This window comes from Sus scrofa, chromosome 7 (genome assembly GCF_054392235.1).
Source record: "Sus scrofa isolate SSC_HxYL_T2T_F1_AM1 chromosome 7, Sscrofa_HxYL_maternal_Yorkshire_Landrace_v2.0, whole genome shotgun sequence".
Taxonomy (NCBI): domain Eukaryota; kingdom Metazoa; phylum Chordata; class Mammalia; order Artiodactyla; family Suidae; genus Sus; species Sus scrofa.
The window spans coordinates 69,520,304-69,546,179 of record NC_139389.1 but is presented as its reverse complement, the minus strand read 5'-3'; the positions used below and the strand labels follow the sequence as shown (position 1 = coordinate 69,546,179).

Genomic DNA, 25,876 nt, shown 5'->3' with positions numbered 1-25,876 from the left:
AACCACTGTGTACTTCTTTCTCTTCTACCAAATGCTGCTTTTAACCCAAACCAAGTTGCTTGGATCTCACAGGTCATTCTCCATGAATCTGCCTATGTAGCTGGTCATACAGGTCAGGGATTCTAATGCAGCAAATAATTGGATTGAGAGCCCAGAGTCAGAGTCAATCTACTTCATCTTCCTCAGGAAAGGTATCAAGATGGTGTTCTAGGAAGGTGGCTTTGCCTCAGGTTGGCCCAGAGGAATTCCTGAGGTGCCCAAGCTTCTGGCTTCTAGGCCCCTCTCACTTACCTCCATGTTTGGTGGGATATCATGATTATAGAGACCGTATAGGGACAAGGTGTCAGCATTAGGGTACCAACCACAAAACACATCCTAATACCTTTCCATCCAAATACCAACCCATGAGATCCTGTTGATGGCTGCATTTGATGTTCCTGCTGTTCTTAGTGATGAGTTCTTACTGTACTGTAAGGAGCCAAGGAAGACTAGGAAATGAGTGATGGAAATATCTGGGGATACAGTCTCCTGACCAGATCTGATGAGTATCAAGGAGGGCTTGAATACTGTTAGAAACAAGAAAAAAATTCAGCAAAATTCCACTATACAAAGTAAACAAAAAAAAAATCAGTTGTGTTTCTATACACTAGCAATGAACAATCTGAAAAGGGAATTTAGAAAACTATTTCAAGGAGTTTCCACTGAGGCTCAGCAGACATGAATATAACTAGTATCCATGAGGATGGGGTTCGATCCCTGACCTCGATCAGTGGGTCGGGGATCCAGGGTTGCCACAAGCTGTGGTGTAGGTTGCAGACACAGCTGGAATCCCACATTGCTATGGCTGTGGCGTAGGCCAGCAGCTGTAGCTCAGATGGATTCCTAGCCTGGGAACCTCCATATGCCACGAATGTGACCCTAAACAAACAAACGGAAGAAAAAAAAACAACTGTTTCATGAACATTATAGAAGATAGTATGAGAAAAACAATGTACAAATATATGTGTATGTGTGTGTATGACTGGGTCACTTTGCTGTACCACAGAAATTGACAGAACATCATAAGTCAACTATAATTTTTTTTTGGTCTTTTGTCTTTTTTAGGGCCACACCTGCAGCACATGGAAGTTCCCAGGCTAGGGGTCAAATTGGAGCTACAGCTGCCAGCTTATGCCACAGCTGCCGCCACACCAGATCTGAGCCACGTCTGCTACATACACCGCAGCTCACAGCAATGCCAGCTCCTTAACCCACTGAGCGAGGCCAGGGATCGAAGCTGCAACCTCATGATTCCTAGTCGGATTTGTTTCCACTGCGCCATGATGGGAACTCCTAATTTAAAATTTTTTAAAAAAGAAAACTCTTCCACTTACAAGAGCATCAAAAAGAACAAAATACTTAGGAATAAATTTAAACAAAGATAAAAAAGACCTGTTTCCTGAAAACTACAAAACATTGCTGAAGGAAACTGAAGACACAAATAAATGGAAGCTCTCCTGTGTTCATGGACTGAAAGACTTAATTAATATTTAGATGTCAGTACTACCCAAAACAGTCTACAAATTTAATGCAATCTCTATCAAAATTGCAATGGAATTTTTAAAAGAAATATAAAAATTGATCCTGAAATTCATATGGAATGTCAAAAGACCCTGAATAGCAAAAATAATCATGGGGGAATAAAGAAAGTTGGAGGTCTCAGACTTCCTGATTTCAAAACTTATTACAAAGCCAATAATGATCAAAGTGTGGTAATGGCATAAAGACGGACCTATATGGACGAATGGAGGAAAATTAAGAGGCCAGAAATAAGGCCTCATATATATGCTGAAATGATTTTTGACAAGAGTGCCAGTCTTTTCAACAAGTGGTGCCGAGAAAACTGGACATCTATATACAAAAAAATGAAGTTGGATCCTTTCTTTGTACCATATACAAAAATTAAATGAAAGCTGATCAAAGATATAAACATAAGTGCTAAAACTATAAAACCCTTAGAATAAACAGGTGGAAAGTTTCAAGACCTTGCACTTGGCAATGATTTCTTGGGTATGACCCCAAAAGCAAAGGCAACAAAGGTAAGAACAGAAGTTTTGGACTATAGCAAATTTTAAAACTACTGTGCATCAAAGGACACAGAGTGAAAAGGCAACCTACAGAATGGGAGGAAAATATTTGCAAACCACATATCTGATAAGAGTTTAATATCCAGAATATATAAAGAGCTCTTATAACAATAACAACAAAAGTAATTCAATTTAAAAAAATGAGCAAATGATCTGAATAGACATTTCTACAAAGAAGATATACAGTGGCCAAAAAGTATTTGAAAAGATGCTCAACATCACTAATAATTAAGAAGATGCAAATCAAAGTCATAATGAGATATCAACTTAAAACCATTAGGATGACCACCATAAAAAAAAAAGAGAAAATAAGTGTTGACAAAGATGTGAAGAAATGATATATATATATATATGTGCACTAATGTAAAAGGTACGGCCACTATGGAAAATGTATTGATGGTTCCCCAAAAAATTTAAAATAGAATTACCATATTATCCAGCAATACCAGTTCTGGGTGTATATCCAAAAGAATGAAAACAGAGTCTCAAAGAATATTTGTACACTCGTGTACACAGTAGCATTATCCACAATAGTTAAAAGGTGGAAGCAACCCAAATGTCTATCAGTCAGTGAATGGATAAGCAAAATGTGATATATACATGCAGTGGAATATTATTCGGCTTTTAAGAGGAAGGAGATTCTGACATATGATGCAACGTATTGATGAAACTTAAGGACCTTATGCTAAGTAATGTAAGCTAGTCACAAAAAGACAAATACTATATAATTTTACTTAATATGAGGCATCTAGATTAGTCAAACTCATAGAAACAGAAAGTAGAATGGTGGTTGCCATGGCCTGGAGGAAGGGAGAAATGGAGAGGAGTTTTTTTCTGTTTTTTTTTTTTTTTTTTTTTTGTCTTTGGTCTTTTTGTATTTTTAGGGCCACACCCACAGCGTATGAAGGTTCCCAGGCTAGAGGTTGAATTGGAGCTGTAGCCACCGACCTACACCAGAGCAGTGTGGAATCCAAGCCAAGTCTGCGACCTACACCACAACTCACAGCAACGCCAGATCCTTAACCCACTGAGTGAGGCCAGGGATCAAACCTGTGTCCTCATGGATACTAGTCTGGTTCATTAACCACTGAGCCATGACAGGAACTCCAACTCCTGGAGAGCTGTTTAATAGGTGCAGTTTGAGTTTTGTAAGATGAAAAAGTTCTGGAAATTGGTTGCACAGCATTGTGAATATTGCTAACACTACTGAACCGTACTCTTAAAAATGGTAAATATAGTGATGTTTATTTTTTGTCTATTTTACCACAATTAAAAAAAAATAAAGTGAAGGAGGCCTGCAAAATAGGGACTTAGACCAAGAAAGAACAGGGACTCCACTGTTCCTTCATCCTGATCTAGGAGAGCCGGGAGACAAGAAAAGTAGACCAAGCCCGGCTTTTTGGGTTGTCTTGAGAGAGAAGGTCTTAGCCTCCAGAGAAGCATTTCTCTTCTATGAACTGTTCACCTGTACCTGAAGGGCCTATCAGAGATTCAGCCAGATCCACAGCCTAAAAGTATTACAACCATCAGCTTTGGGGTGATCTGCTCAAGTCGAGTGGCGGGAAAGTGCCACTCTTTACCTTTTGGCAGCATGCATTTCAGGAAGTAAAACATTACCTTGACATTAACAAGGTTTAAGCAGTACTGTAAGACTTATCCAGTCAGGTCTTGTTGGAAGAACACTTTTTAGAATTAAGTCAGGGAGTTCCCATTGTGGCTCAGTGGGTTAAGAATGCAACTAGTATCCATGGGATGTGGGTTTGATCCCTGGATTTGTTCAGTGAGTTAAGGATCCGGCATTGCCTTGAGCTGAGGCATAGGACGAAGACATGGCTCAAATCTGGCATTGCTATGGCTGTGGTGTAGGCTGGCAGCTGCAGCTCCGATTCTGTCCCTAGCCTGAAAACTTCCATATGCCACAGATATGGCTGTAAAAAGCAAGAAAAATAAATAAATAAATAAATAAATAAATAAATAAATAGAGTTAAATCAGTATAAGGATCAAAGACAGATATTAGTGTAAACTACCTGATGGAACAGTTGTTGCTAAGGTCCACATTTGCTTTAACTCAGAGAATATGTCCCAGTATTAAGAAAATAGGAAAATTCTAGCTCAAAATTTAACTTTACCTCAAAGTTTAGTTGTTAAACACTGAATAAAAGAGGATCCTAGGGAAAAAATTGGAAAAGTGGCTTACCTAGTTAGATAGTAATATATGTTTAATACTTAAAACCCAGGTTTATGTTTAACTAAATCCTTGCATTTTCAGGAAGAAATTACTTAAACAATTATAGGATGGTGATAGGAGAGTTAATGTGATAACAGAGAATTGGCTTTTGAGGTAAACCAAATTTGAAGATTTAAAAAGAGATGCATCACCTCAGAATATTTTTTGTTTTTTGTCTTTTTTTTTTTTTTTTTTGTCTTTATAGGGCCGCACCTGCGGCATATGGAGGTTCCCAGGTCAAATCGGAGCTGTAGCTGCCGGCCTACACCAGAGTCACAGCAACGCTAGAGCCAAGCCGCATCTGCAACCTACACCACAGCTCATGGCAATGTTGGATCCTCAACCTACTGAGCAAGGTCAGGGATTGAACCCTCAACCTCATGGTTCCTAGTCGGATTCATTAACCACTGAGCCATAATGGGAACTCCTCAGAGAATACTTTAAAGTTAAAAAACTTAAAGTGAAAAGATTGCATGGATAGATTACTTAAAACTATTTCTGTACCTTAGGCATTTTGGATACATAAATATTTACTTTGTGAAAAATACAGCCAAGTTGGGGAAATGAACTAGCAGAACAATCATAATTGTGATTTATAAATTTATTGATTTTATGTTATGAAATTTGAAATATAGGAAAGAATATACAGGAGTTCAATGATTTTTGAAGATTTTGCCTTAGGACTAAAAAACACTTTTCGTATGAGATTGGTACTTACAGTTTAACTTATTTTTACTCTCTCCATAGTAGAGATAATGTAAGTTAGGAAAAATCAACTAACTGGTCTTTATGCTGAAGAGCAAATAAAAGACCTATCTAGTTACCATTGTCTGAAGGATTTGGGGATCCCTAGCTCTGACCTCATGTCATTTGAGGTTAACATTTTGAGATACATGAACCTTGAATTTTCATTCAGGCAAACATTTTAATGATCACATTCAAATAAATCCAGATGCTGAGGGAAAACTTTTTGGCACTATGTATAGTTAATGTACAAATGGATGCATTTGGTATACTATGAGATGATTTCGTTATTGAAAATTACATTCATTTTCTGTGAAGAGTGTACTTTTCAGGAGTTCCTGTTGTGACTCAGCAGTCAACAGACTCAAGTACGGTCCATGAGGGTGCACGTTTGATCCCTGGCCTCCCTCAGTGGGTTAAGGATCTGGCGTTGCCATGAGCTGTGGTGTAGATCGCAGACATAGCTCGGATTCTTCTATGGCTGTGGCTTAGGCCGGTGGTCGAAGTTCCGATTCAACCCCTAGCCTGGGAACTTCCATGTGCCACCGGTGTGGCCCTAAAAAGCAAAAAAGCAAAAAAAAAAAAAAAAAAAATGAGTGTACTGTACAATACCACAGGATGTAAAATATAGGTATGAAGTATGGAATATATGAACAGAGTGGAACTTGGCTGCAGAATCATGGGAAGTGGAATACATTAAACATATGTATGAACATACATAGGGCTGGGGTATATTAAAAGGCTGCTATAATATAGTCTATGAAGACCTGGATGCACTCTGAGTGCCACCAAGGCTGCAAGGGATGGCCATGGAAAAAGAGGACCCTAGCACCTTCTATTAGGCAAGTCTTATAGTATTGCTACCGTTATTGCATTGTAGGCACTGAATGTGCAAGTGTTATCAATAACGTCTAAAAGGAATACAACGTACAATATATTTAAAATAAGGTTATTTCTTTTTTTTTTTTTTTTTTTTTTTTTTTTTTGTCTTTTTGCCTTTTCCAGGGCCGCTCCTGCGGCATATGGAGGTTCCCAGGCTAGGGGTCGAAGTGGAGCTACAGCTGCTGGCCTACACCATAGCCACAGCCACGCCAGATCCAAGCTGCGTCTGCGACCTACACCACAGCTCACGGCAACTCCCGATCCTTAACCCATTGAGCGAGGCCAGGGATCGAACCTGCAACCTCATGGTTCCTAGTCAGATTCCTTAACCACTAAGCCACGATGGGAACTCCTAAAATTAGATTATTTCAACCACAAACCTCATGTCTATTGATTAAAAATTAGTAACACTACTCTGTTGCAATGGCATCAAAATTCAAGAGACAGAATGTAAAGTAACTATTTTTGTCAAAAAGCTCATGCGTGCATAATAGAATACTCCTATGTGGCAGATGGGGGGAAAATGACTCTTTGGAGCAAAGAAGCAAATCTGATAGGTTTGGTTAGGCTCTCACAGTGCTGGCCCACTTTTAAAAACTGAATTACTTGCCAACATTTAATATAATTAAAACATAAATTTTTTTTTCAATCATGGCAGTTTCACCCATTTAGGGTTACTTACCTGACTCCTGTAGCATTTGAGTTAGTGATCTCTGTTTTATAGGAAGAAAAATCTAATAATCCCTTCCAGAAAAAACTGGCAAAATTGTGGAAGATTATATTTGCCCTGATAACTCTTTGATTATGTCTGCAATGATGCCAGTATTTTTATCAGATATAGAAATAGTTATTAGACTACTGTAAACAAAGGATTTAATTTCAGAATAATTTTAAAATATGCAAGTTCATGAGTTTAACTATATATCAGGGCAGGTATGACCATTAACTCTGAAGGTTTATAGACTGTTTGGGATCACAGAGATAAGACTTGAATGAGACAAGTTGTTCCAAACATTATCAAACATTACATTTCAAAAGCAAAATTCAGTAACATTTTAAAAGTTGAGTTTTCTAAAGCATTAATTTGTGTTAAAATTCAGCAGAGAGTTGAACTCACTTTAGAAGAGATGTATGATAGCAGTGAAGAGAAGGAACACATTTTGATTAGTCTCTAACACAGATCAGTTAGTAGTAAAATACTTATAAATTGTAAAGGCCTGACTGTTCTGCAAATACTTTGTATATGCCTCCTCTCTCCCAAATGTGTACCAGGGAACATTTGGTGGCTTTGAGTGGGAGCAGGAAGGAATTGAGAGATCTGGTCATCCAAACCTGCAAGAAGGATTATCCATGGATGCATTTGGAGTGTATGCTCTTTAAGAGCCATCACTTGTCAAGAAATATCTCTGTTACATGTAACTACTAAAATTATGAATTCTGCTGCCAGGCAGACCTCTTTTCAGCTAGATTTGCTTTTCTTGCTCTCTTGAGCTGCCCGGAGTCTGAACAGGTAGAGGTGAGATGCCATATGTACAGAATTTGTCAATAATATGACACGTGAAAAAGGTATATAAAAGGGTAGAAGAAAGTTATAAAACTCACACTGATGTCACTGATGGGAGCCCAGGTGACCAGGACACCTGGCCCAGGCTAAGCAGAAGCAATATCGGCATGGAGGCCTCTTTTGCACAGTGGCCCTCACCCTGACAAGCTGGGCTGGGCTCCAAACAGCAAGTGTGCCCTCAGCATTGTGGACTTAGTTCCTGTACCAGACTCCAAGTTGCATCATGTTCTTCTGAGCTCTGCACATGTTCTTTCCTCTGCCTGAAATACTTGCTCCCTTGCTCACCCCATCATAGCTCCAGAGCTCCATGAGGCCAAGTGCCAGGTCTGCCTTGCATTCCTAATGTAGAGTAAGTTACTCAAAAGATGTTGATTGAATGGTTGAATAAACTAGCCCAACCTGTAGGCTTCTTAGCTCACTCAAGTACTCTCAGGTGCCTTCTCAGCTGTGGGACTGTATAGAGTTTGTGGGCAGGGCTTAGAAGATGGCCAGCATTGGCCTTAATGCCTAACGTTGCCCATGAAGCAGAAATTCTTGGGACAGATGAGCCAGAGATTTGGTATATAGCCTGGAACTTCTCAAAAACCAGTCTGGAAAGAATGAGATGGGAGAGAAGGATATGCATTTGGAGGGAAGGGAGGAAGCTTGGAAATATCTCTTCAAGACAAATTGTGGGTGATAACATCTTGACCAGAAGTTGAGAATCAAAGACCAGAGGCCAGAAAATCTAAAAGGATGAAGAAAGTATTTCCTAGAGGAAAGAATTCCACAATGGAACTATGAAGCTAATAGAGAGAGTCCTCTGTAGGAATGAACACCGAGCAGGATGGTGTACAAAATTAGTAGGAATCAATAAATGTCTGTCAGTTGGGTTCCATTCTCTCCTTGATCTGGGAGCTTTTTTGTTTGTTTGTTTAACGTATAAAGCCATGGCTGATTTCCCTAAGGTGTGGAGAGAATCTTATTTAAGGGAAAGTCAGCAGACATCAGGGAGGGCTACAGGCAGATATCTTGGAATGAAATAACACCCAAAGGCAAGAAAGACACCAAGCACTGACCAGAAGCCAGTACTGCTTTTGCTGCATGGAAGTTTGCCAGAACATGGCTGGTTATCAAAAAGCACAGGCTTTCAAACCCTCCTGTTCTTAAGGAGCATTTATCTTTCTGCACTAGCAGACAATGAAGCTAAAAAAAACTTTCAAAGATTTTCCATGGTCCTCAGCATACAGTCAAATTCCTTAATATGTCCTGTAAAACCTGTCTTACCAGCCTCATCTTTTACCACAAGTACCCAGGCAATTGCAGTGAAGAAACGAGTGGCTTCAGCCCAGATTGGACTGGGTTCTCTATAACTGGAAGAATCTGGAAAAGGAGACTAACTCTAGCTTGGTCCTTCAAACAAACCTGGAAGTTCCACCCTCTAAAACAGGAATGTACTCTCTCTAAGGGCTAGTTAGCAAGAACACCCTTCCTCTATGTCCAGCCTCTATCTCCTGCCCCTTCTGCGTCTGGGGACCCCAGGACCCCATCCCTACAGTATGAGCTGGAATGGCTGAGCTGTTTCTAGTGCTGAGTAACTCTGGTCCCTACGTGTCCCCTTGACTCAGGGAAGCTCTAGTAATAAACCATGGGTAAGACTGACTCCAGGAGGGGGCCCACCAACCCCTACATGGATGATACTTCTGAGGTTTAACAGGCAGGCTAGTTACCTCCTCGGCCCTCACTGGCAGCCGGCTTCACTTGGATGGGACGATTCATCTGAAAGACATTGGACCAACACATTCAGTCAGTATGTCTGCCTGTTCCTGGGGCCCCAGGCTTCTCCACCCCTGGACTCTCTCTCAGGATCCAAACCCTGGCCCCTTTGAATTCTACACTTTAACACTCTCACATGGAGATTACAGGTTTTCTCCAAGATTCCGCCCTTAAACCTAGGGATTTAGAAGGTGATGAAGCCTGAAGGATTAGGTGATAGGAAACTCAGTGGCAAGCATGGCAAGGTGGGCTGTGGAGGCTAAAGAGATTCTCTTGCCTTGGGCTCTGCAGGGACCATATGAGGCCTGTCCCTCTGGCTCCTAGACTTCCTTAAAGGCTTTGAGTGAAAGGAATTGGGTAGGAGGGTAGGGTTGATACTGCAGATTTGTGTTTTGTGTCTAAAACTGAGAATATAATTCTATGCATCATTTAAATTAAACAATCCAGGAATCAGATTTAGTACTATCTACCCCCAACTCTGCCATGTAATGGTATTATGAGTAAGCCACCCTCTCCCAGATTCAACTTGTCAAATGAGAAAAACCTTCCCCAAGCTTCCGCGTCACCACAGTCTCTACACTCACCCCCTCAGTCCCCTCTGTGGGGCCCCCTTTCCCCTAAGGACACTGAAGTTCTCAGCCCTGCTCATCCCGCTCTACCCTTTCTTCCTGGGTAATCTCATCCACATCCGCAGCCTCAGCTCCTTTCCCCACAAGGATGACTCAGAGCTCTGCGTCTCTAGCCCATACCTCCCTCCTGAGCTTCAGACCTGCGTGCCTAGCTGCTTGCTGGACACCCAGACTAGAAGGTCCCGCTGGCACCTTCCATTCGACACCCCAAAACCAGAGCTCATCTTTTTGCCCAAATCTGTTCCTTCCAGTCATCCAAACTATAAACCTGAGAAGCAGCTTGACTCCTCCCTCCCTCCCCTTCCCCACCAACCAATTTCACCTTCCAATTCAGGGGTTCCCTGATCAGGGGTCGATAAGAATCACCTGGGAACCACATCAGACTTTCAAGTTGGGGGTCTGTATAATCTGTAAAAGCTCCTAGGTGATTTCGATATGCACCCCACACACTCCCATCCCCCAACCACCCTGAGAGAATTCATGATTGAATCCCCGTCTCACCTTCCTCTCATGGGTGTTGTGGGGATCACATGAGATAATGGGGACGCAAAGGGTCTTTGTAAACTGCCAAGAGCTGGGTGCGTAGGATGTGAGGAATTATTGTTGGGGGGCAGACAGCTGAGTGCCGGGAGGAAAGAACAGCGGCCTTCCTGTTCACGGAGGAAGGGGTACTGATGCCCATCTGGCCTGAGAAGGTGATGATCTGAACCCCTCCCCTCAGGAAATGCAATGCTTCTGCACCAATCAGGGGCTACTCCATCCCCTACCAATATGCTTGTTGCCGAGACAACAGGCAGCTTCCTGTTACCATAGCCACAAGTGCTACCCAGTAACCATGGTAACGCCCTGGCAGTCACAGTTGAGCAATTTCCTTTGGATCAAATTTGGGGGTGGGGGAGTGGGGAGGGCTCATTTAAGAAAAAAAAAAAAAAAAGGAAAGGAAAGGAAAACAGGCCAAGCCTAACCAGCGCATCCTCCTCCCACCCAGGGCTCAGGTTCTTAAGTGCTCTAACACACCCACCCGCCGGTGGTGGAGCACCTGCAGTGTGCCAGGCTGTGGGTGGGGGCCGAGACACCGACAGGACTCAGGCTGCAGTCTAGAGGGGATGACAGATCAATCCGAGCAGATCAGGGCGAGCTGTACAGGTCTGGACTGGCCTGGACCAGGGACCAGGAAGACGGGACCTGTCCCTGGGCATGGCCACCTGTGATTGTGGAGGAAAGACCAAGAGACAGAGACATGGAGAGCAGAGACACAGGGAGAGATAAAGAGACACAGGAAGACAGAAATGATAGAGTAAGAGACAGACCTACTAAGGGCAAGTAAAGAGAGACACTGGTGGTAATGGGAAGGAAATGAGGGGATAAGGGGTCAGGAAGGAGCTTCAGGAAAGGTGGGGAGGAGTGTGGCAGGGAGAAGGAAGGAAGGGTAGAAGCCTAAAGTGGGGGGCAGTGAGAGTGAGCAAGACCATCATTATTTTATTAGTTCTTAAACAGATTCTGAGAATTTCTCTCTGGAGCCTAGAGTGACGAGCATATGTGACAGCAGTGGTTTCCATGGCAGCTGCCTCCCTGGCTGGGTTTCTGGGGAGATAGAACCTGTTAGTGCTCTGGGGGACATCCCTTCTCCCCTCCTCTACTCCACCGCTGTTTGATGGAGAGTGAGCATTAGGTGGTATGTACATATCCCACGTGGACCTGGCATAGTCCAGGTCTTGGAGGCTAGACACCTACACTTTCTACCACCCAGGCATGTTGCCAGTATTTCCACAACTCTGTGAAGAGCCCTTCAAAGGAGAGAACAATGACCCTGGGACCCTGTCCTCAAAGGCTTACAGAGGGGATGATGGTGCCACCGTTTCCCGAGAGCCCACTATGTACCAGGCTCTTCCTGTGGCACTTTACATTGACTCTAAATTCCTTCCAATCACTCTGCAAGATAATGCCATCGTTCCCATAGAACAGATGAGAAAGCCGAGGCTGAAGGAGGTTAAATCACATATCAGAGATCCCATGGTGGCTAAGTGCTTGAGCTGGGATTTGCCCCGAGGTCTGTCTGATACTGAAATCCATGATTTTTTTGCATTGTGCCATTCAACTCCGTGCTTGAGACATGAACACAAAAAAACGAGGCACAGAGGTACCAGGACTTTAGGAGGAGTGCAAGGTGAAGCTCTGTGAGAGAGGCTGACTCCAGCTGGAGAGGTGGGCTCAGAGAAAGCTTCATGGAAGAAGCAGAGTTTGACCTGGGTCTTGCAGGACTGGGCCATTAGACCATGTGGAGATCGGGAGCGAGGTAGGCCCGGAGGCTGAGCACTCCAGATGGCTGGGGGTTGGGGAGGGAAATGCAAGTCTGAAGGAGCAAAGATTTTCTGGTGAGCACCTGACACTGAGGGAGCCAGAGCAGAGCAAATTGCTTCCAAGTCAGATAGACATGGATTTAAACACTGGTTCCACCACTGGCAACTTCCTTAAGGTCTCTGAGCCTCAGTATCCACATTAGTAGAAGAGGGAATCATGATTCTACTTTGCAGGAAAGTGGCAAAAGCTAGTTCTTAGTAGCTGCACCAGATATAATAAGTTTTTCTTTTGGGGGGTGTATGTGTGTATGTGTGTTTTAAGTAGAAGGATATGAAACTGAAAGGTAGGCAGGGGGCAGATTGGGGCAGGTTGTGAAAACCATGACAAAGAGTTTTGACTTTATTGTATTTCAAAGGCAGTAGGTATCCAGGGGAGGATATTAAGTAGAGGAAGGATCTATTTTACGAAGGATCCCATGAGCTGTCACTATGCAGAGAAAGGATTGGAAAGGGGAAGATTAGAGGCAGGAAGAGGAGTGATATAGGTAAGGAGTGAAAGTGACCTGGACCAGGGCAGAAGGAAATGGACAGATTTAAAAGACATTTAGTGAAAATTTACTGGACTAAATTTCGATTGGGTATGGGGACAAAGGAAGAGGAGAGAATTTTGTCTGACTCCAGATTTATGGCTTAGGAGTTGGGAGTTAGGGGGTGCAGGGGAAGCCTGAGGGAGGAGCCTAATGTGGTGAGGATGGAGTTGGGAAGAGCAGTGCTCCCCAGGGCTCTGGGCCTTCAGTCTCCACTGGCAAGTGGTTAGGGAGGACACTCAGCACTGGGGTATGTTCTCTATGGCTGGAAGAGAAAGAGAGCCGCCCACGTGAGCTCCCTGGGCACGCTTACCCTGTCTCAGTCCTGCCACAGCCAGGAGAGGGATGTGGGAGTCGGCTGCCATGATCACCATCTTCCTTTGAGCAAAAGAGGATGGTGCTTTCTTGGCCAAGGACCTGCCATGGGACCTCAGGGAGCTCTTGCCCTTGACTGAGCACCTATTCCTGAGAGTGTCCCAGGTCCAGGAGGAGAAATCAGGAGAAAGTGTGTCAGAAAGAGGAGGGAACAACCTACTCCAGGCAGTGGCACGCAGTCCTGGTCCTTCTGCCTCTCTAAGCAGAAGGAAAAGCATGACCTTACCCCTTCTTCCCGCTGGACTTGCCTAAAATTCCTGCCTTTGGGGCTCCGCATAACTCTCTTCAGACTCTTCTGTCCTGATGCCAACTATTCCCTCCACTCAGCACTCATGCCCTCAGCCCCTTCCCCTTACCATGGGAAGAATGTTTATTGGAACCTCCCCATAGAAGGGACTGCTGGTGGGTCTGAGAGAGGTGTCATGGGTGCAAGAAAAAGTGGAGCAGAGAAAAAAGAAACTTGGCCATTTTCAGCATTTTGTTCTACCCCATCGCCTTGCTCTAATTCAATCCACTACAAGTCCTATTGGTTCTAGAATCGATATGGATATCCTAAGCAGATCTCAGGTCTGTCCTGTCATCTCTATTCCTGCCCTAACCCCAGCTCCAGGCTAGTATCATCATTCACCTGCACCCGAGCAACAGTGTCCAAAGAGTCACCAGCCTCCAGCATTGCTTCCTCTCCACCCAACCTTCACATTGTAGCCTAAGTGATCTTTTAACACTAGTTCTTCACTCTTCCCTGCTTAACCCCCCCCCCCACGGTTCTTCACTGCAAGCCTCTAGGTAAAGCCCAAGACCCTAAAACTGGGAGTCAAAACCTCTTAGTCCTGTCTCCCATGCTGCCCAACATGCATGATGCTCTGCATTCACTCAGAGCCTTAGCTATCTTTGCTGGAACCTTCCCTTTGAGTTCTCACACTGTCCCCCGAATTCCAGAAGCAGCCTTCACTTTTAGGTTTCCAGACCCTCAGACATGAAGTATGATGAGGATTCAGCTCAGATAGCATCTCCTCTGTGGAGCATCTCCTCCCTTTCCACTCCTGATGCCTCTTTTTTTGTGCCCAGATGTAAACCCCACTGAAGAACCATGAGCTATTTCTCATTTGGAAGCTCCCTGAGGGCCAAGGCTCCAACTCATGCACTGGGCAGCTGCTGGCATGTAAATGCCTCTGTGTGAGCTACAAAGAGGCAACCCTGCAGACAAATTAGGGAAAATGCACCCCTTTCCTCTGGGCTGATGCAGCCCTGTGATAATGTGCATGGCTTGATCATTAGAGGCTGGCTGGATTTCAGCCCCCATTTGCCTTTCCCACGCAAGCTGTTTTGTGCAGGATACAACCTGCGAAAGCAAATGTACTCAGTTATGTCTGTCTCCTTCGCTGTGTTTGAAGGGATGAATGCCCAAGGGAAAGAAGATCATGAGCATGGAGAGAAACAAATGGGGGGGGCACCTTCTGAATCCTAGAAGGTGGAGCTGAGGTTGGGCCTCACATTCTTCGGGTAGATCCCAGAGCCTAAAATGAGGCTGAAAGAAGTAGCTCCAGCTTCATGAGGAAGAAGCAGCAGAAAATGGGACAGACCACTGAGGTCCAAAGGAAGTCCTGAGTAGGGGGCCAAGCTTTGATAGGTGACAGAAATTAGCAAGGGGCTGGTGGAGGGGAGGTGAGGTGAGGTCCCAGTCCAACAGATAACTCTCCTAGAGGCCCAGGTTTTCTCTTTGGGGTTGATCCAACTTTTCCTGATAGTGATAGTCCTGCCTTCCTCCAGTAGGAGCCCAGATTGAAGTTTTGTCTTTGCTTCTCCAGCAGATGACAGGTGTGCCCAGGACCCTGTGCCTAGAGAAAACTGGGCACCCTCCCTTCTCCATGCTGGTGGGCCTGAGTCCAGGTGACTAAAGCTGCTGCAGCCCCTGGCAGGCCCAGAGGAAAGATTGATGGCGTGGCCATTGCTGGGGCTGGCCAACAGGGCCATTGATTTTCATTTAGGAGAATAATTAAATATTAATTTTCACTTTGTTAAGCGAAGGCGGTGAATAAAGCCAGTCCTGGCAGTAGCAGAGGAAGCCAGGCCATATTGGAAGCCTGTAGAAGAAAGGGAGGAGGGAGAAGATGTTCCCAGTCACTATCCTCTCCAAGAGCCTTCGACCCCTGTCTGCCACCCGCTTGGCTCAGGCAACAGTGCAGTGATTACGTCATGAATTCTGGAGCTAGACTACCTGGGTTCAAAGCCCACATCTTCCTGTTAGTAGCTGCATGACCTTGGGCAAGTCACCTGTTTCCTATGACTCAGTTTCTAATCTGTAAAATGGGAATGCCAGTAACAATATCTTCTTCACAGAAGATTAAATGACTTTGAACATGTAAAGTGCTAGGAACACTATGGTATCAGTATATGTTAATTATTATTATTTCTCTTTTCTACCCCAGGAATTATCCCAGTGGTATAGGGCTTCACTGCCCTTATCTCAGGTACCCTCAGCTGTATAGAGTTCCCCAGGTACCCCTTATCTTGTGGCATCCTGTGGCTGGTTGAGGAGAGGATTTTTTTTCCTCCCAAAGTTCATCCTAATTCTTTCGGTATCTTCCATTTGCTAACCCCCTCCGCCTGGAATTGGAAGTCTCCCCTTCAAGCACTGCCCTCTGTGGAATTTCTCTCTGGTCTGGCCCATTGCTCACCTGGGCCCTCCACTTCACTTCCAGTCCCATTTCACACCCAGTGGTTCCTCCTGTCTCTGCCCCTTTACCATGGTGTTTCCCGCATGGAGTGTTACTGTATGTCTCATTGACTCTTTTAATTCCAGTGACAGAAGTCATTTACTCCTAAGGCTGGATGAATAATGACTTATATTATTACTCCTACTAACACTGCTGTTACTACTACTACTACTACTACTACCACCTCCACCACCTCTACTAACACCTGCTAACCATATTGAGTCCTTACTGTCTGCCAAGACCTATGCTAAGCACTTTACACAACTTAGTTCATTTAATTATTACAATAACCCTATAAGTTCAGTTTCATGGATGATGAGGCTTAGGCTTAGAAAGGTAAAGACTTGCCCAGAGTTAGTGAGTGGCAGAGCCTGGATCCACACCCAGGTCTGCCTCCAGAGCCTGCAAACAGAGGACTGGTGAGGGTGATGACTTGGTGGTACTCGACATTGAGTCTTCAAGAGGGAAGCTCAAGTTCCTTCAATTATTGGTATTGGTTCTAGGATCTGAAACCCCATTAACAGCTTCATCAGCTCTAAGCAAAGCTTGTCCTATTGCTGGAGAGCTCCTATTCAGAGAAATGACTTCTTTATACTGAGCTGAAATTAGTGTCTGTTTTGTTTGTTTGTTTGTTTGTTTAGGGCTGCACCCATGGCATATGGAGGTTCCCAGGCTAAGGGTTGAATCAGAGCTGTAGCTTCTGGCCTACACCACAGCCACAGCAACACTAGATCCTTAAGCCGAGTGAGGCCAGGGATCGAACCTGCATCCTGACGGATGCTATTCAGCTTTGTTTCTGTTTAGCCACAATGGGAACTCCTAGTGACTGTTCTTTATGCCCACTGATCCTGATCCTGCCCCGTGGGGCCACCCATAGAAAATCAAATCCCTCTTCAGACTCTGAAAGCGGTTACCCACCCCAACAGTAATATTTATCGAGATCTTACTTTGTGTCAGGCACTTGCTAAGCTTCAGTTAATCCTCACAGTAGCCCAGTGAGCTAAGTGTTAGTATAACCCACTCCTTATAGATGAGGAAATTGAAGCTCAAGCATCTGAGTCATGTATCTGAAGACACAGAAGTGGTAAATGGCAGAGCTGGGATTCAAATCCAGTCTGTGAGAATCAAAAACTAGTATTCTTAATTATTATGATGCCTCCCTATTGAAGCTCCCATAAACCCTATCTTCTCCAGCTCAATATCCCCAATTTCTTCAGACTCTCATTCCGTAATACATGTTATGTCCCCATCCCATCCTGGTCTCTTCCTGATAGGCTCTTGACCTCTTAAATCTAAAGCCTGGAACTGGATACAGTCCTAGATTCAGACTGCCCAGGACATTGGAATAGCATTCTTGTTCTAGACATATCACTCCTTGGACAAGAGAAAATGAGCCTGGTGTAGGATGACTTTCTCTTGGTGAACCCACACTAGTTCCCAACAATCAGTTTCTTCCTTCAGCAGTAGGTCCCACTTTGCCTTTTGTCCAGTGATTAGCCATTAGCCAAGGCCATATCAGGTGCCACTGATACACAGTGGCCTAGCTGCCTGTAGAATCAGGTCTCTCTTAACTTTAGCTAAGTGTTTGGGATGTGGAGGGAAAGCAACCTTGATGAGTCAAAACACCCCAAAAAAATTACAGGGAGAGGGAAGTTCCATCAAGGACCTGGAACTGGAGAAATGGTATCCTAGCCCAGCAGAGCCTCTATCCTATGTACCTGCAGATATGCTCACACCAGTGACAAATGACACCTCAAATCAGGATTTTAGCCATGGTGGACAAATTATGGCATAGCCCACAATAGTGATGCCTCTCCTAAAATATGGGGGTGGAACACTTGGCCCAAGAGTCCTGAGTGCATTTCTTTGGGCCAAAAGACTGAATAGAATAAATAACCTGTAGCTGTTAAGGGTATAGGTAAGTCTTCTCCTAGAAAGATGACTCTTCTGTTTCCTGGTCCCAGCCCAGCCCCTACATGCTGCTTTGGCATGCACACAGGGCTTGTCCCCAGCCTGAGGTGATTCCCACCCCCCAGCCCTGGTGGACTTACCCCTGGCAGGGTCTTCTGCTCGTGCAGTGCACTCTGGGCCTTGAGAGCAGAGTCCCGGGCGCAGTAGGTGAGGAAGGCACAGCCTGGGGAGGAAGAGGCTGGCTCAGGGGGTTTCCTGAAACCCCCAGATACTCTTCCTGGAAAGACCCCATTAAGTTGACAAACTCAAGGCCACTCTCCTATAAACAAGGACACTGCTTCTGAAAAGCCGTCTCTGCTTCTCACCTTCTCTGAAGGGAGAGGCTTCATGTGCCTGTTTCCCAGGCTCTGGCTGCCTCTTACTTGCTTGTGGCCTCTTGCCTAGGGAACATGTGTACCCACGTACCCACACCCAGTCACATGCTCATACAATCCCACATCTCCCCTCCCCAGTCCAGCCAGAAGTCCCGTTGGGGTTAAACCTCCCTAAGCAACTTTGCCTTCAGCTTTAACCCCAGCGTCTCCCTTCCTTTTTGTATTCATTCTCCCAGCATCTCCCAGAATCAGTCTCAGTTCCTTCCCAATTCAGTTTTAGATGGGAGGAGACAGAAGAGGAGGAGAAGTGTTGGGAGCTAAGACCAGGACCCCACAACTCCTTCCTAACACCTCCTTCAAGTTTGAGTCTGAGGACTGGATTAATTTGATACTTGCAAGATGGGACTCTTTGAAGGGAATCTTGTAGGTGGGAACTTCCAGGGGCTTCCAATGCTACCCAAAGAGCTTGATCTGTCAGCTCTCCCAGGAGTTCAAGATAGGGCCTTTTAAAGAATTACTGTGTACCAAATATGACTTCTCTAAATGATCCAATAGATATAGGGCAGAGAAGGAGTCCGGGTTGAGCCAAAGAGTCAGTCCTACCCTCTCTTTTTTCAGCCTTAGAACCCATAGCCTGCTAGGAAGCACAGGGCCAAGATTTCTTCCTTTCCAAAAGTCATTGAGCACTCACTCGTTCAGAAAAGATCTATTGAATATTTATTATGGTGGGACATTATGATGGGCTTGGGGGTAGAGTGGCAATAAGACAGACACATTCCCTGCCCTCATTTGGATTATGTAAAGGATCATAAAGGGGATGTAACTGAGTCCACAGGGTTAAGGAATGTCTCAAAGAACACTCTGAGTTCTCAGTAACAAACAGGGGTTAACGAGGTGACAAAAAGGGTGGTGATTATTTCAGGCTGAGGAAATAGTACATATGACGGACTGAGTGAAGAATTCAGTGTGTTGAAGAAACAGATGGAAGGCTAGTATGGTTGGAAATTGGTAACTGGGGGCAGAGTGGCCCGTATGGTATGCAAGGATCAGCTCATCTATAACCTCATCATAGTCTGGATTTTGAACATTTTCCTTGCAACAATGGAGCGACTGAAAGGTTTGAAGCAGGGTTGTGACATTAGGTCTGTCTTTTCCAAAAAAAAAAAAAAAAGGCTTCTGAGTATAGGAAGAAGAAAGACTGAAGGAAGAGAAAGTGGATATGGAAAGCCAGCAGGAGCTTGGTGCAGTCTTCCACTTAGACCTCAGCAGACTAGAAAGGCAAATAGGAACTTTTTCTCCAATTACTTCTAGGTGGCTGCCCCCTTAAGGAGGGTGGATATCCGCATTCACTGGGTTAAAGCGACCTTAGAGAATTTCTGAGACAAACTTTTTGGAGGAGTGGGCAGGGGTGTGCCTGCAGCACATGGAAGATCCTGGGCCAGGGATTGATCTAACCCTAGCCACAATAGTGACAATGCCAAATCCTTAACCACTAGGCCACCAGGGTACTCCACAAATTCTTATCAATAGGGAAACTGAAGCCCAGAGAGTGTGTAAGTGGCAGGATAGGGTTTGAAATCTCCAAACTCTTAGGCTGAGCTTTTTTTCAAAGCACTGTGGCTGCCCTCTCTGTATTCAGCCATCAAAAGGCAAATAAGTTACTCCAGCTTTTAGATGTCACTGTTTCTGGGGAGGGGTGGGTACATGTTGACTTGAAGACCTTCCTCAATGATCTTGCAAGGCAGTCCCACCTTCAGGAGTTGTGGGTTGGTTTGGAGATAAATCACCAAACATCTGATCCCTCTTACATCTCTGCTCCATCTTCTGCCATAGCTGTATTAGCTGACATGAGAACTGGGCAGGACTGGGCTGCTGTCTGAAAGGCTAAAGGAGTCCTATGTGACTACCTGGGATAGGGAGTGGAAGAACAGAGGGATAGAAAGACAGAGGAGCATGGCTTGAAGGACAGATGAATGAAAAAAAAAACCTGGAAATAATTAAAGCTAAGTGGAGAGAAAGAGAAAGGATAAGGGAATAGTTCAGACTCTGATGGTGTTTAAGTGAGAAGAGTGAGAATTAAAGGTATTCTGTACACTTCCTGTACTGTACAGATGGCCTAGAAAGATTAGCTTGTACTTGCATAGTGAAATAAATGTCTAAAAAATAGGAAAATAAGTTGTTATGGATAGGTGGAGAGCCAAGTAGCTGGATGGTGTGGTCTTGTCCTTTTCATGCACCTTTAAAAGTGACCCCACCCCATAGGGTAGAAGATGCACTGCTACATAGCTGGTCCCAGATGTTTTATGGGCATTTTCCTGTAGCACCTACAGTAATGTGCCTAGAAATTCCCCAAAGCCTCCCAGGCAAAAAGATGACAGCCTGATTCCAGCTTTCAGCCCTTAGGAAAGTACATTTAGCTATTATCCAGGGCCTACCACTTCTCTCCTAGAAAGATCATGGGGGATAGTTAGAGACCCTCCCCCACCCAAACCCTGAAACTGCAGCACAGTGAAGGTAGGGAGAGAAAAAGGTATTTTCTTCTCAAATCATTTCCTTCCCCTGCTCATGTGTGACATGTGACTCTGGCTCTCTTACTCCAGCCCAGCCTGGACAGACTTTTCTGCATGTAAACAAGCCTCCTCCCTCGCCCTACAAGAAGAAAGGGGTGTGGTTGGACAGGACGGTGGTGCCTCTATCTCTCTAGCAAGGGTAGGGAGAAGACCCCTTACTGCCTCTTGAACCTGACCCACCCTGAGGCTCTGGTCCAAGATCAGCCTGTGAGGGAGGGAAAACAGAAGGCCATAAAGAGGATTGGGAAGGGACAGATACGTGGCAGAGGAGTGGTGACACCGGAGGGTGAAACAAGCATGGGTTCAGCTGAGAGGAAACCTGAGATGACAGGGCACAAGGTGGCTGGAGTTCCCAACTGAGGTCAGATTCAAATCAGAAGAGGGAGAGAGTATTGGGATTCTGGATGGGAGTAGTAGAGATTGGGGTTATTGTTAACATGAAGGTGGAATTTGGAGCTGAGAGCCTCCTTGGAGGGGAATTGGATTTTGTGACTTAGCCAGGCCTGGGTTCTGAAGGAGGAGAGAATTTAGGTCTATCAGGCTTTAGGTTGGCAGTCTGAATCAAAGGAAGTCTCTAGGGATTGGCTAGTCTTGGAGGCCAGAATGAGGGGTGAAAGTTCAAAATATGTGTTAAGTTGGTTAGGCCTGAGTGGGATGGCACCAGAGGGGAGGATGGTGGTTCAGGAATGACTGGGTCCAGGGTTTGGAATATCAAAAGAAGGTGGAATAAATTTCCAGATTCCAGAATTTGAGATGTCTGATGGGTAGGATGAAGGGAAGTCCAACTGAAAGGCAGGGACTGTTGGGATGTGTGAGGTGAAGGGTAGAGAGGTGGAGATTAGAGTGAAGAACATGTCAGGGGACCAGAGTGATAATCAGAGTGAAGATGTCAGAAAATTCTGGGTTGGAGGGTCTGTGATATAGGGAGAAGACTGGGCTGAAGTGGGCTAGAATTGGACTGCTGTTGGACTGGCTGTAGGTAGGGCTAGGGTTGCGGCTGCGATTGAGGCTGGGATTTGGGCTGGGCCGCACTCTAATCGGATTGGGGCTGGGCTGGGCTGGGCAGGGCTGGGCTGGCCTGGGCTGGGCTGGGCTGACCCCGCGCACCTTTGTGGAGGCCGGTGAGCCGGTCCTTCAGCACCGTCAGCTCGTAGATTCGGCCGAACTCCTCGAACAGCGGCTTGAGGTCCTGCTCGTCCAAGCCCCGCGGGATCTGCCCCACGAAGAGCTTGATGGCGTCGTGGTCCTTCATGGGCACGGCAGGACCGGGGTTTAGCCCGCTCATGCCGACGCCGCTGTCCGCGGTGCTGAAACCCAGGCGTGGGCCGGGGCCGGCGGGCGGCGCAGACCCTCCGGGCGCCGCGGCCATATCCCCGCCCGGTCCGCCCTCCCGCCGGTCCCGCCTGTCCCGCCGGTCCCGCCTGTCCCGCCGTCCCCTCCCTGGACCGGTGGCGAGGGCCAGGGGGGGAGGGGGCGGGTCCCAGGCAGCGAGGGCGGGGGGTAGCTGCACAGGGGGCGGGGTCCGGGTGGAAGGGCGTAGAGGGGGTGGGGCGGGCTGGAAAGGGGCGGGGCAGGGGGCGGGGCAGGCCCAGGCCGAGGCGGCGGGACGCTGGGGTCTGGCTTGAGGTCCCCGCGCGGCGCTCTCTGGGCTCCCGCCCGAGCTCTCTCGGAGCTGAGCCCCGAGCCCCAGCCCCCGTGCTTGATGACGTAAGGTAGCTGGCCGCCGGGTCTACGCAAATGATTTGCATAATGAGGAAGCAGCGACCAATCAGAGTTGGAGTTGACCGGGCTCGGCTGAGGGCGGGAGGGGCGCCTGGGCTCACGCGCTCCTGCTCGCCATGGCAACCGGACCCTCGGATGCCCTGTGTGTGTTGGAGTGTGTGCGGGCGTGGCGGTGGATCGCGCTTGTGCGCCTTGGACCGCGTGAGGGGGAAGTAGCTTCGTCATGCGTGGTGATGTCTGCGGGAGTCAGAGCTAACCCCCACCTCACACCGGCACACACAGGCATACACACCTCCAATCACTGTAGCATTTCCTGCGGGGGTGGATTGGGGATTCCTCGTCTCCATTCCCACTACTAAAAGCCAGTTCCTCCCAGCTGATCCCACCCCACCCTGCCCCGTCACACGGCTCTCTCTTGGGTGTCTTCAACCACTTTTGTAGCCACGAGCCTCAAACACTTTTGTCTCCCCTGAATCTCTAAAAAATAAAAAATAAATTTTAAGAAAGAAAAACAAAACAGAAACTCCAAAAGACTTATTTAACATGAATTCCTCCTCTGGAGAGTAAGGAAACTTACATTAACCGTATTTGCTCAGGTGCCTAGTTGATCCCAATTCCGTGAGCTCGGGAGTGTTATCCTCCTTTTCTGGAAAAGGAAGCTGAGGGTCTGAGGTCAAGGAGGTTAGGACCAGGCCCACCTCCAACAGCTGGGCACAGGGCAAGATAAGAAATGGAAATAGACATATCGTGTGTATAAATACTTAAAATATATAAAGTTACAATTTGTTAAATAAAATATGTTCACTTATTTTCACAAATACAACTTCATAAAAGTGAAAAATACGTGTAAAACTGTTTTTATATGCTGAAAGTTGGCAAAATATCAGAGCTGATGGAATTTTATTACTCTTGCTCATGTCTGAGTATTCTCTTGATGGGCTGGTGATGTCTGGACAGAGAAGTAATACAATAAAGATAAATAATTCATAAATTATATGTTTACTTCAAAAAAATTTTCTGGCCTTCTTTCAGTAAAATTGCTAACCTCTCTCCATTGACTATTTCAAGAAAATTCTCAAGAGCAGCGTAGCAATTGGAATCAACAAAATGTCTTAGAGAGATATTCAAGTTCAGAAATGAACTATGATTTTTTTTAAAAATCATTTTTCGTCTTTTCATAAAAGTTATTTCTTCTAATTACCTGATCATGGGACTGGTTACCAGAACATTTCATTTTTAATGAGCTCAATGTAGTTTTTAATTTCTTTGAAACTTCCTTTTTGAGCCATGGATTATTTATAAATGTATTGTTTAATTTCCAAGTGTTTGGAGATTTTCCTGTTCTCTTTCTGTTATTGATTTATAGTTTGAATCCATTTTGGTTAGAGAACATACTTTGTATGATTTTAGTTCTTTTACATTTGTTGAGGTATCATCCTCCGATTATGATCTATCTTAGTGAATGTGTTTTTGGTGCACGAAAAAAATGTATATTCTGGAGTTCCCATCGTGGTACAGCAGAAACAAATCCGACCAGGAACCATGAGGTTGTGGGTTCAATCTCTGGCCTCTCTCAGTGGGTTAAGGATCCATCATTGCCGTGAGCTGAGGTGTAGGTCATAGACGAGGCTCAGATCTGGTGTTACTGTGGCTCTGGCGTAGGCTGGGGCAACAGCTCTGATTAGACCCCTAGCCTGGGAACCTCCATATGCTTCAGGTGCCACCCTAAAAAGGACAAAAATAGGAAAAAAAATGTATATTCTGATGTTGCTGGGTGGAGTGTTCTATAAATGCTGATAATGTCCTCTTGGTTGATCGTGCCATTGAGTTCTGTTTCTTTGATGACTTCATGGCTATTTATTTTAACAGCTGTTGAGAGAGGGGTGTTGAAGTCTCAACTGTAATTGTGATTGTATCTATTTCTCCTTTCAGTTCTCTTAGCTTATTCTTCACATATTTTGCAACTTGGTTGGTGCATACACATTTAGGATTGCTATGTCTTTTTGGTGTGCCTCCCCTTTTTTTATGTTGCCCACACTTGTTGCATGTGGAAGTTCCCCAGCCAAAGACCAAATCTTCGCCATAGCAGTGACAACTCAGGATCCTTAACCCACTGCACCACAAGGGAACTCAGTGGATTGACTCTTTTATCATTATGTAATGTCATTCTGTTTTTTTCTTTCTGTTTGTTTGTTTTTTGTCTTTTTAGGGCTGCACCCATGGCACATGGAGGTTCCCAGGCTAGGGGTCGAATTGGAGCTGTAGCTGCTGGCCTAAATCACAGCCACAGCAATGTCAGATCCGAACCCAATCTGCGACCTATACCAAAGCTCACAGCACAGCTAGATACTTAACCCATTGAGTGAGGCCAGGGAGCAGACCTATGTCTTCCTGGAGTTACCGTCATGGCACAGTGGAAATGAATCCAACTAGGAACCATGAGGTTTCAGGTTCAATCCCTGGCCTTCCTCAGTGGGTTAAGGATCTGGCATTGCTATGAGCTGTGGTGTAGGTCACAGACATGGCTTGGATCCTGCATTGCTGTGGCTGTGATGTAGGCCAGCGGCTATGACTCTGATTCGATCCCTAGCCTGTGAACCTCCATATGCCTTGGGTGTGGCCCTAAAAAGCAAAAATAAAACATAAAAAAAATAACTACGTCCTCCTGGATACTAGTCAGATTCATTTCCACTGAGCCATGATGGGAACCCCTCATTCTCTGTTTTTTTTGGGGGGTTTTTTTGTGTTTTTCGTTTTGCTTTTTAGGGCCACACCTGCAGCATATGGAGGTTTCCAGGCTAGGGGTCAAATCAGAGCTATAGCCACTGACCTATGCCACAGCTGCAGCAACATGGGATCCGAGCCGCGTCTGCGACCTACACTACAGCTCACAGCAACGCCGGATCCTTAACCCACTGAGCAAGGCCAAGGATCCAACTGCAACCTTATGGTTCCTAGTCAGATTCATTTCCACTGAGCCACTACAGGGACTCCATCATTCTCTGTTTTTGACAAATTTCTTGCTCTGACATCTACTTTATCTGATATTAATATAGCCTTCTTTTGGTTAGTGTTACATAGCCTATGTTTTTCCATCTTATTATTTTCAACTTATGTAGACTATTATATTTGAAGTGAGTTTCTTCAAACTACGTATGGTTGGGTCCTTTTAACAATTCAGGCCATCAGTCTTTGTCTTTTAATTTTTGTATTTAGACCGTTTACATTTAATGTAATTATCAATATGTTTGGGCTTATATCTGCACTCAATTTTTTTGTCTTCTCTGTCCTTCATTTCTGTTTTCTTTCTTCTATCTTCCTAAGGGGTACTCGTTCCTTATTCTGGGTACATTATACATACACATCAAAGTTTACTGATGTTGACATTTTAC

General features: G+C 45.3%; 2 protein-coding genes across 11 annotated transcripts in view; one reads left to right on the top strand and one right to left on the bottom strand.

Moving 5' to 3' along the window:
• CELF6 (CUGBP Elav-like family member 6) overlaps positions 1-22,441 on the bottom strand; it is a 29,286-nt gene extending 6,845 nt beyond the window's left edge. For 3 of the 8 annotated variants that reach the window (XM_084968911.1, XM_084968912.1, XM_084968913.1), the window contains exons 1-3: positions 21,870-22,215; positions 17,959-18,041; positions 9,254-9,302 (exon numbers count right to left, since the gene is read on the bottom strand). In XM_084968911.1, coding sequence (XP_084825037.1) covers positions 9,254-9,302; positions 17,959-18,041; positions 21,870-22,131 — 394 coding nt within the window. In that variant the 5' untranslated portion in view covers positions 22,132-22,215. Of the gene's footprint in view, positions 1-402; positions 567-9,253; positions 9,303-10,429; positions 10,626-17,958; positions 18,042-21,869 lie in introns of those variants that run through there. The other 5 variants (XM_084968916.1, XM_084968917.1, XM_003128507.6 and 2 more) reach the window with 4 other exon arrangements.
• The window catches only part of TMEM202 (transmembrane protein 202), a 125,812-nt gene that overhangs the window by 18,416 nt on the left and 81,520 nt on the right, over positions 1-25,876 (top strand). The window lies entirely within an intron of this gene.